The sequence below is a fragment of the Capsicum annuum genome, chromosome 12 (genome assembly GCF_002878395.1).
Source record: "Capsicum annuum cultivar UCD-10X-F1 chromosome 12, UCD10Xv1.1, whole genome shotgun sequence".
In the NCBI taxonomy this organism is placed as follows: Eukaryota; Viridiplantae; Streptophyta; class Magnoliopsida; order Solanales; family Solanaceae; genus Capsicum; species Capsicum annuum.
In genome coordinates this window covers 6,087,183-6,099,546 of record NC_061122.1, presented here as the reverse complement: position 1 = coordinate 6,099,546, position 12,364 = coordinate 6,087,183, and the positions used below count along the sequence as shown (strand labels likewise).

The 12,364-nt window shown below is 33.0% G+C and overlaps 1 protein-coding gene across 1 annotated transcript; it reads right to left on the bottom strand.

The window, feature by feature from the left end:
* Positions 1–3,486: 3,486 nt before the first annotated feature.
* On the bottom strand, positions 3,487–4,553 carry LOC107849633 (protein MIZU-KUSSEI 1). Its single transcript, XM_016694188.2, has one exon. The coding sequence runs from the start codon at positions 4,481–4,483 to the stop codon at positions 3,755–3,757; it is 729 nt and encodes a 242-aa protein (XP_016549674.2). The 5' UTR covers positions 4,484–4,553; the 3' UTR covers positions 3,487–3,754.
* Between the last annotated feature and the right edge of the window lie 7,811 nt (positions 4,554–12,364).

Below are 12,364 nucleotides of genomic sequence, written 5' to 3'. Positions count from 1 at the left end.
TAAAGGAAAAACTTATTTAAGTGTTCTAAACTAGAACTATCCCCGACACCTGTCACCCCGTCCCACACCCACCTAAAAGAAATAGCTCGACTTCCTATAAATCTCCTACCCTTATTAATCTTCGATCTCCATGTTTTTCTATTTAGAATCATTTCTTCGGTGAGCTTATAAAGATAATATAGGGGTCGTGGATGACTCAAGGAGGTTCGAAATATATATTGACGCCCAAAGCTTTTATAAGATTCCGCCTAAAATTAAAGTACCCAGTTATATTCTTGATTTTCAAGGTGCTTTTTTGACTCATGTACCAATTTTTATATATTTTTCACATAAGTATAACTAATCTGAATCGGATTTAACAGGTGCCGAAGCACCACAAAAATAACTATAGGTCTGTAGAGATTCTCTCTCTATCTATCTATATGTATTGTCTAAGTCACATCTCCTCAATTCTTCATCGGTCTACTTCTACCTCTCATCCAATCTTTAGGTCTAATACTACCAACCTCTCATACCTTCTCACTAATATGCGCTATTCCTTTTCACATATTTGAACTATCTCAATTTCGCTTATCTCATTATTCAAAATAAAAAAATATAATCTTAAATCTTAAGGCATTTTACCTATAAAGCTATACAATATTAATATCTTTCTTTTCAACTCCCTTTTCCTTCTTTAATTTCTGGCCTTATATAATATATATACTAGTATTCTTTTATTCTCGTAAATAATTATAAAAAGATCATACGTGTTAGCTCTATTAACCAATATATCTATACACTATTAAAAGAACTAATTAAACGATGGGAAAATAAAGCAAATTAAACAATGAAAAAGAGAAAATTATTGACCAAAATGATTGATACAAGCATATGCATCCCTCTTCCTATATGACAAATCTAACTTTTTTCACTCCTTTTTTTTCCCCAAAAAATTAATAAAATAAAATTAAAGACACAAGGAATCAAACAGCTCATAAAAATAAAAATAAATCAAATTAAAGAAGCACTATCCCAACATTATATCACATCCTTCACTTGACCTCTTCTTTCCCCTTCGGAATCATCGTAAAAATATTTATATTATCAGATCATCTAAAATATATTATTCCATAATTATTCATAACAAGTGAAATTAGCTAGTAATCCGAAAAATATAAGTAAAAATATACAAATAATATAAAAGTTCTTCACACACGTTATACTTATTTGTCATGATCCAAACACAACGAGGATGATCTTATGAATTTGTCACTTATGCTATGTTATTATTGAGTCTAAAAACATGTGTAATTTGTGAATTCTCCTAAGATATCATGTGTTCAGTTCTTTTCTTCGATCTGTCCTCGTTAATTATAAGTGACACATTATCCATGCATATGAGATAAATTCTCCACGATTAGTTAAATTAATTGTTTCAAATATTGAGCCATCCAAACTTTGATCTTTATTCTTCCTTTTGTTCTCATAACATGTTTATATTCTTTTTTTGTGATCCTATGTGTAAATCATGTTTGATTTCTCCTATTTGAGTTACTAATATATTTGAGGATAATTTGGTAGTTTGTCATCATATTTTTGCCAAGTCAAAAATGTACTAATTAATCTAGCATAATGAGATTTTATTCTCTTCTAATAAATCAAATCACAAATTTGATATTGTGGTAGATGAATATTAAATTTATATTCACTACAAACTCCACATCTCTGTTAGGCAGCGTGTGAAATGACCAAGAGCGGACCTTTTTGAATATACAATTCAAGTCGAGAGTAGAGTTACCAGAAAAATCGTCTGATGGAAAACTACTTTCACATTTGATTTAGAGACACTTTTTTCGGTAGAATTCCTTGTTACCTTTCGTATGAATTCCCTATATGCAGCGAATTTCAAACTTGTGAGGCCCTATCTATTCCATCTCTCGAGCACCGAAAAAAATTAAGCTATCATGTAGGACTTGCTACAATAGGTTATTAATTTTATTTTTCACAACCGCATGCATCATTTTGGAGTTACCTATTATTATAGGTCAACTTAACTCGATAATGTAATTATTATGTGAATGTATCAGAGACGGTTTAGCCAACAACTACTCCCTCCGTTTCATATTAGTTGGCTCCGTTAAGAAAATATTAATGGAAAAATTTCAGAAATAGCAACTCTATAGCCTTAATTATAACTTTTATAGCAATAGTTTCATAATTACGAAAAATAGCAAATTGTATTTGTATTTAAGTAAAATGTTGCTATATAAATACATATACAAATATATATGTATTACTCATAAATACATATGCACAATCTATTACTATGAAGTGGGTAAAATATTGCTATTTTGCTATGAGTTGTAGTTTTGAAAAAATATTGCTATTTATTGTAATTATAATCTTAAGGATGCTAGTTTTTGTAATTTTTTCAATATTAATTAGGGGTTTGTTTTACCAAATTAGCCTTATTAATTATGTTTTGAAAATATAAATTTGAGTAAATACACTTTGTTTAGTCATTTAATGTTAAGGGCAGTATTGAAAGAACATAATAAAACACTCTTGATTTCTTCAATCAAGAGACAACTAAATTGAAACAAATATTTTAGAAAGAGGGCTAACTAAAACGAAACGGAGGAGTAATAAGCTTTAAATTAGCATGCATGAACTCTTACTATTTCAAGTCTCAAGAATAATTCTACATTTTTCTTTTTCGACTTAACTTAAATATACGCACACTAATTAATAGCGATGTAAAAATTACGAATGTTATAATATCAATATTATGTTACAAATTATCTGTGTATTTTCAGATAGTTTAACTAATATCACTTGTTATGAATAGTTGCATGTACAGAATTATCTTTTAGGTGGATTTTTTTTTTTTCCTTTTGCAGTGAATATATAGAGTTAATAAACTCCTTTTTTTCCCCCTTAATTCATTCTAAGATTCAGAAAATTTGGCTTCTTTTTTTCTTCCCCTCAAAATATAATTACATCAAGGAAGAGATGGAGAAATTTAATTCCATAATATTAATAAATGGAAGATACTGTTGGGTTCGAAATAAACCATAAAGACAATAACTCAGATGACAAAGAAAAACATACTAAAAACATATTATTATTATGTGATTTGGCCAATTGACCTACATATAAAACCTAATATTAGAAACATAAAAACTAATGAGAGAGAAAATCTCCCCTAAACAAAGACTCTTTAAAAAGTACATTATAGATGCTCTTGTGTTATGGTATGAGAAGGGGATGTCCAAAACATTTCCTCCAAGAAATAGGTTAGCCAAATATGAAAAAGAATTATGTTTTTTTCTTTCAGAAAAAAGTAAAAGTAATTATGGTAACTTTTATTTTCCTTCTAAGAAAAAATAAAACTTAAATATAGTAAGAAAATCAGGAAAAAAATCCTAACAGATTTCCACTAAATTTTGAGCTAATTATGACATAAAAAGTTGTTGATTAATCTATTAATCGCGACATAATTAATGAACTATAAAGGGAAAATATATCAACTAAAAGGTTCCTCCATTAATTACATTTTTACAAATATTCATCTCTGATAATTACAACACACACCCCATGATAAATAATATCCCAATTAGGGATAATAAAAAAAAGCCATGCAAGAAAACACAGCTCGAAAAACACATGGGATGTTGCATAGCACCACCAAAGAATAAAACTCATAACTTAGGAGGTAACAAAAAAAAAAAAAGTAAGAAATTACAAGCTAACTTGAACACCATCGTTTTGCTCAGCTAGAACGAGAGCGGAGAAGGAAAATGCTCAATTGTTGCCCCATACTACATTCAGGATCGATCAAATGAAAAGACTCTGAGTCAGAAGATCCTTGAACCCTCTCGAATTTTCCTCTGAGATACATTATATCATCATCGCGATTAATTTCTTTACCATGAATAGTGCCCGCACCCACAACTACACTTTCCATTTGCTTCAACACTAGCAAATCGGATTTCATAGGTTTTTTCTTCACCGCAAACCCTACTTTCTTCCCATTACAATACATCGTCCATATAGGCGTGGACAGAAGGGAAGAATTTTCATTTCCACTTCCGCAAGTACCCTCATCGGAACTTTCTAGTGCTATTCTTAGTACCCCTCCACGCATTTCGCGTGCGAGGGTAGAAGTGGAAACCGCAAGTTCAAGGAGAAGAAGCGGGGTAGAGGAATTAGGGTTTGTTTGGATACAAAAATTGACTTTTCCTTTACGATATCCGAATATAGTACCCGTAATATTCGATGTGTTCGATGAAAATGATGACCTATGATAATTAAAGGATGACAAGATGGATTTTTTATTCAGGACATGTTCTGTAGGTTCATCAAAAGTACAGTAACAACTCGGGATGAGTAACTCAACTAGAGAGCGGAGGAGCCGCCACGACCGGACTTGTTTCTCGCAATCAACGGTGGTGATCGTGGCGGTGGCGGCGGTGGTGGTGGTGGGGTATGAGCTGATCATTATTGATGATTATTTGAATAATGATCGAAGGCTCAACGATTCGGAGAATGGTAGTTAGTTTATATAGAAAAGTTTGAAGGAATATTTGTTATTAAATAATATTTATGATTTTTTTTTTAAAAAAAAAAGGAAAAACAAGAGGGGCCAATGGAATCTAAGAAATTGGGATGTGGCTATTAATAATGTTACTTTTTTTTTCCTTTTTGTTGGAGAGGGTTGTAAACTTGTAATTAAATAGTTCTTGTCTTTTTTTTTTTTTTTTTTTTTTTTTTAGCTATAATTATGGGGATGTCCATAACCTAAAAAATTTTCCAAGAGATTATCCCTCCTAGACTTATAAGGTGAGTAATATAATGACTTTTTATTGGAAAACTTGCATACATGATGTGAGATGTTTCTTTAATGTTGGAAAAATGGAAATAATTTTGGCTACATAATCAAGTTATAGTATTGTGTTATCTTTGAAATTATCTCTTAATAATGTTAAAGTTTTGTACATTAATGATACACAAAGATATATAGTTCAGTGATATCATAATGAAAGAACATTGGAGTTTGTCTATAGGTATCGGGGTCGAGCTATATATAGAAGCCGATGTGAGAATTCGATCGAATCTATTAACTCTCATTCAAATTTTGTATTTGTATAAAGAACTTCATTGACTATGTATGTATAAAATTTAAACTCTAAAGTCTAAATTCAGTTATTAGAGTCTAATGTCACTATCCTAGAATTTATTGGAGATGATATATATATATATAAAAAAACTCATTTCACCTATTTCTGCTAGGTATTATGAATAAGTGATTGTCTCATAACGAGCAAGTAGGGGCGGAGCCACCTTATTATTAGGGGATTCACCCGTACCCCTTTCAGTGGAAAATTACACTATTTATACATGATTAAAATTATATTTTATGTATATATAATTAATGTTGTTGAACCCCCTTCGGCTAGTTCGTGTGTCTACTTTATTCGATTTTAAACCCACTTAGTAAAAATTTTGGCTTCGTCACTATGAGCAAGAAACACCAATCTTTATACTAAACAGGATGAACTATATATCTATATGAACTTTAACCTAGCCATATTATCACCACTCTTAACTTTTGTTTATACAATTTTCTACCTTAAAAAAGTTTTTCCTATTCAACAATGCCAAAAAATGGCATGCATGTAATCAAGAAAAAAAGAGATCTTTTTCCTTTTCATCATTATGACTTTTTCAAACTTTTCCATATGAATTAAAATTCTCTTTTTCGTTGGATCGCACTTATTATAAATGCCAATTATATTTATTATTCAGAAAAAGAAAAAAAAAAAGAAGAGGAAAATACCGTACAACCATAACAACCCAAATTCCCCGGACCTTTAATGATTGACTCCTTAAAATATTATAGATAATATAATAAAGGGTTTAGTAATATACATCATCTTTGCCTATTATAATAATTAATATATTTTATTAAGGATTTCAACTCTCTTAATTTAGGGAGATTTTGCTTGAAAATATTTTTTGAATGATCTGATAATGTAAATAATTATTTATATCGATGATGTACTAAATTTAAACTCTATATATAAAACTAACACGTCAGAGTGAACTTTTTGTCGAATATATGGGTCCTGAGTTGGTTAACCACTAGCAAATAGAAACAAAATATCATTGTTAGTTTTATTTACTTTATCTTTTTAATTTGGACAAAGAGGAGTATGCATGTTGTATGAGAAAGCAACAAATAAAAAGAAAATAAAAATTGATTTCATTAGTTGCTTTATAGCCTGGCTTCTCCACTAATGTTCTTCACTTTTTATTTTTTCTAATAAGATCTCCACTTTCTTTTCATAATAATATAAGTTGACAAGACAGGAGAATTATAATTTGGTCTTAGAAACTAAAAAGGGTCATTAAATTAATTGTTGATGCATTTGTTGTAAATTCCTAAAATATCATTCTGAAAAGAAAGACTTAAAGGGTGTGTTAGGAATGAAGAAAAATGTTTTTTTTTTTTTTTTTAGAATATGTGAAATTCTTATTTATAGACTATAGTCCTGTTTATTCTAAAAATATTGATACGTAATCAAGCAAAATACGATGAGGTGAGAAGTTGAAGTTTGGGAGTGGCGGGGATAAGTTAATGGAGTCACGCTAGTCCTATTGTTATACAAAAAAAAAAACAAAAAAGGAGAAACTTTAGGGGGAGGGGGCTGCCCGCTGTCTCCGACATGAACCCGGTGAATTAAATTTTCCGTAAAGATGTGGAGTATCAACGGCTAGACGGTAAGACCCCGTGCACCTTAACTATAACTTCGCAGACAACATTCTCGGCTGCCTCCGGTCCGGTAGGTTGGTCGCCCTCTAGCCAGTGACTAGCCCAGCTATGGAGCTAGGTGTACACCGCCCTGCTTTAATTTCCTCTATGGTGTGGTAAAAATCATAGCTTTCCTCTCGGACGGGATGACAATATGGGGTTTGGTTCTTCACTCTATGTTTAATGAATACATTTGTTTAACCTATTCTGCTCCTTATACGTATGCCTACGCATATAATACTCGATTTGATTATATTCATCAACAACCCCTATTCACATAAAATTAAGTTGAAAAATTAAATTCCCTTAGATTTCTCAAATAAGTTAGTTTTTTTTTTTTTTCAAAAAATAAAAAAATTGCAATTTACAACTTGTAATATTTTCTCTGGAAATGACAATATAATGAAGCAGCTAAATATTGCGACGTAGATATATGAGAACCAAGACAAAATAGTGTGTTGTAACATTATATAAAAGATAGTCACTAGACATAAATAAAAAAGGTAGTAGCACATGTTGTGGTTCAATTTTTTGTGGTTTGTTTCTTGGATCATGTTGGAATCAAAATTTATTTGATCACCTGTTACAATTTTGTTGATTAGTTGTACATATTATAAACATACAAAATATATACATATATATAAAAAAGAGACAGGACATGATGTGCCATGTCAATGTTTGTTCTCTTGTTTTTGATTCATTTTTTCATATCCACTCACTGCTTTTGTTGGTTGATGTTATTATACTTACAAATGCAAAGTATATAATTCATGTTAACTGTAAGTTCACATATTCAACCAATTAATTAAAGTTAGTTGAGTCTGTAATAGTTATCATTTTTATCCCGTTATCAGCTAATTATGTATTATCAGTTTTATACATTATTATAAAATAACTGGCGACATATTATTTGTAAATTTTCTTATATATTATCTAGGTATTTATCTGACCCATGTTGTGGGCGTCACGCCGTCACATATGCCTTAGGGAACAATTTGTGAGGCTTATTGGGACAAACCAGACACTATGTACCATGAACTTACACTTTAACAAATACAATAATAAAATCGAATAATTCATCAGTGCATAGTTGGTTTAATCTCAACGAAGATGTTGAATTCCTAAGGGGAGTTTAGATAACGTGTATGACGAGGGTGAATGAACGAGAGAAGGTAACAAAAAAGGTCTGACAAGCTTCTAGGGAGGTTACTGGCGAGCTTTCAAAGACGGGAGCATGTGATATCTTACGCTTTAGACAAGTTCCACCTAAAAATAATATTTGTTGTCGTCTCTATTGATATACTGATACATGTATCTTGTATATCTGTTATAAAAATGCATAATATTGTTATGATTTGTAATTTTTTTTAAAAAAATATCACTATAAAGAGTAATAAGAAGGCCGGAACGGCTACATCAAGAAATTTTATGGGAAATTTTCAAAAGTAATAACTAATTAACCGCTATAATTATAACTTTTATAACAACTGCTTCATAATTACGAAAAATAGCAAATTGCATTTTGTATTTAAGTAAAATGTTGCTATATAAATACATATACAATAGTTTCTATTTTAATTCTCATCAGTTAAAGTTAAATAACGAAAGTAATCATACTTAATTCATGCTACATTTAATTAACTATTTCAAGATGATAGACTTATTCTGAAAGTACGCATTTCTTGCTCTAAGTCCGCTGGGTTGGATTGAACTAGTAGGTTTGGCAGGAAGATAATGGCATAAAAGAAGCATTCCACTTTTGGAAAGAGAAGAGTCAGTCTGATTATAAATCCCTCTGTCTTGCATTGGGTTAACTGGAGCTTAGATAAAGCGATAGAAATATGACTCTTCTATTTCTCTCTCTCTTTTTTCTAATTTTTTTCTTATTTTTTTGCTTTCTCATATTTTTTTTTTCGTTTCTTTTTTTATCATTTTATTTTTTTATTTTGATTTCTTTTTTTTTTTTTTTTTTTTTTTTCACTTTATTTTGACTCTTCTATTTCTCTTCTTTTTTATCCTTTCACGATTTTTTTCTTTTCCGTTTTCTTAATTTTTTCCTTTCTCATATTTTCTTTTTCTATTTTTTTTTTCTATTTTTCTATTTTTGTTTCTTTTCTTTTTGCTTTTATTCTTACACTTATATTTCTAGCTTTTGTGTCTCTTTCTTCTTTTTTCTTTGTTTTCACTTCTTTTTCTTTGTACTTTTCTTTTTCTTCTTTTTTTTTTTTTCTATTTTTTCATTTTTTACTCTTTCATTTCTTACTTTTATTTTTAAAAGACACATATCTATATCACATATACATATTCATAAAATATATAAAATACATAGATATATAGATCCGCGTATGTATTTATGGTAAGAAATACATATCTGACTCATATGTATATATAAACATATAAGACACAAAATCTCTATAACAAAAAAGTGACATAATACTTTGCCTAATTGTACTTGAACTACATATTTCTTTTTCATGATTTAGACATCAAAAATATTATTATGACAAAAAATATGCATCATTCATAAATACATATGCATTAATCATAAATACATATGCTTTATTCATAAATAGTTATGCATAATTGAAAAAATACATATTCATTAGTCAAAAATACATATGCACACTAAAAAAGTACATTTGTATTCAGTGGCGAACCCAGGATTTAAAAGTTAAAAAATTATTAAAAAATACAACGTAGCTGCTGGGATTCGAACCCAGGGTAGGAGACACAAAAGTTACATCTAAAGCCAAAGCACCCAATCGTGTTTTTGTTCTCTGGGTGTTTTTTTATATATTATACAATTTTTTCACTGTTTCTTATATAATCATACCTATTCTACATCGAATTTAGTGGGTGCCGGAGCACCCAAAAAAAGCACGTGGGTTCGCCCCTGTTTGTATTATTCATAAATACATATGCATCTACAAAAATCTAAGCAGAACTAAAAATATATTTCCAAATCAATAAATATGGCATGCATGTCACAGGCCTATTTTTAGCCGCGTGGGGACAGCTTAACACCCTCAAGATAGATGCTAAACTCAATCCTAAACCAGCTCTAAAACAGTCCCCAAGAACCTTTGAACATTCACACAAACACATAAGGAAAAATAACAAAGGAAGACAATGATTTTGGGAGGCCCGAAGAGCCAATTTTCTGGTATATTTCTTGAATAATACAAGTATGAGATGCTGCCCAAGAGGGATTTACAACATATATTTAAAGTCCCTAAGTCAAAGGGCACAATAAATGTTAGAAAATGATCCTATACAATGGTCCACAACAAGCTAGTCAAACTTTCTATAATTGGCCATGCAATCCATGTAACTAGTGAGATGCCTTTGTCTTGCTGCCTACTTTTCTGTCCAGCAGCTGGGCAAGGCTCCAAAGCCTCATAAATATTGACACATGCTTGTAATTTGACCTCCCAAAGATGCCTCCACATTGGCTTTGTCAATTGACATTGCGGAATCCCCATCGAGCTCGAAAATGCACCCGAAATGCTCGGAATCATGCCGAAAATATAAGGAATTTAATGGGTAGTGACGCGGGGCGTCACACTCTCCCCCACCTGATTTGGCGACAATCGCGGCGCCACATAGCTACAAATATTTATGGACTTGCTCCTTGAACTGCCACAAGTCCTCATATTTTTTCCACGATGCCTCCTCGGGCGATTGGCCCTTCCAATAGACTAAGAATTGGGCACTTGAATTGCCCCAACCCTTTCCTCAAACCAATTTATGATCGATTATTTCCTCAATTTGCTTCTCCGTGGCAGCGAGCATCATGGAGATGTGAGCCCGGCTAGACTTTCCCCGTTCCTCGTCTTCCTTGTCTTCAAAGTACGGCTTTAATTGACTCGCATGGAAGACAGGCTAAAACTTTAAATGAAAAGGCAGGTCCAGCTTGTACGAGATTTTTCCCACCTTGGAAACAATCTCAAAAGGCCCCTCATAACGTCGGATTAGACTTTGATTGACGCTTCTCAACGACTTGAATTGCCTCGTATTGAGCTTGACCATCACTTTGTCTCCAATCCGATAGTGGACTAGACGTCGCTTGCGATCAGCAAATTTCTTCATTTTATGGGCTGCTTTATTAAGATACAATCTCGCCATGTCGACTTGCTCCTCCCAAGCCTTGGCCATATGATAAGCACCCGGATTTCGCATTTCGGCATTAACCGGCAAGGATTGCGGTGTGTTTGGTTGCTGCCCCATAACGAGTTCAAATGGACTACGTCCCGTAGCCTCACTTCGCTGCAAGTTGTATGAGAATTGGGCTGTATCAAGCAACTTTGCCCAATCTTTTTGGTTGGCACTAACAAAGTGCCTCAAGTAGCACTCGAGAAGCCCATTTACCCGCTCCATTTGTCCATCGGTTTGGGGATGAAAATTGGTTGAAAAGTGCAATTTGGAGCCTAATAATCTGAACAACTCCTTCCAAAATGCACCCGTAAACCGAGGGTCTCGATCGCTAATGATGTGCCTAGGCACGCCCCAAAGTTTCACAACATCTTTTAGAAACAACCGGGCTGCCTCCTTGGCTTTACAACTAGATGTGGCAGCCGTGAAAGTTGCATACTTTGAAAAACGATCTACGACAACCATGATTGTGCCATAACCTTCCAAGTTTGGCAAACACGTAATAAAATCCATGGTAACGCTGTCCCATGGTTTTTCCGCGACGGGCAGCGGCTCAAGTAATCCCCCAGGTGCCTTGTACTCTACCTTGTCTTGTTGGCAAACAAGGCAAGTGCGGACATATATCTCGATATCGTCTCTCATTCGAGGCCAATAATAAGCATCCTTCAACAATGTCATAGTGCGTTTCTGCCCCGGATGACCAACCCACATCGTGTCATGGACCTCCTTGATCAACAAGCGCCTAAGATTTTTTCATCTAGGCACATACACTCGCCTTCCGGTGGTGTATAACAGTCCATCCTCCTCTCAAAACTTTTGGGTTTTGCCTTTGCGCGCCAAGTCAAGAAGTTGTTTGGCAACGGGATCATGTTCCATCCCTTCTTTAATGGAATCCAACACACTAAAACTGGTAGTGCTCAAAAGTGTCGCCAAAACATCCTTGCGACTTAATGCGTCGGCCACAACGTTTGCTTTTCTCGGTTTATACTCCAATGAGTAATCAAACTCTGCCAAGAAATCTTGCCATCGAGCCTGCTTTGGCGAGAGTTTCTTTTGTGATTGAAAGTAGCTGGTTGCTACATTATCCGTCTTAACAATGAAATAAGCTCCCAACAAATAATGACGCCATGTCCTTGGGCAATGGACAATGGCCGTCATCTCCCTTTCGTGGACTGTATAACGTCGTTCCGCATCATTCAATTTTTTGCTTTCAGACGCTATCGAATGGCCCTCTTGCATTAGGACACCACCAATAGCAAAATTGGATGCATTCGTTTTCACCTCAAATATTTTTTGTGAAATTCGGTAAAGACAAAATCGGTTCCCTGATGATGGCTGCCTTGAGGTTGTTGAATGCCTCTTGACACAAACTATTCCACTCCCAAACACGATTCTTCTTCAATAAATCCATGAGCG

Bases quoted from the DNA above. Each gene is read 5' to 3' on its own strand.
- LOC107849633 (XM_016694188.2), bottom strand. From the start codon at position 4,483: ATGATCAGCTCATACCCCACCACCACCACCGCCGCCACCGCCACGATC.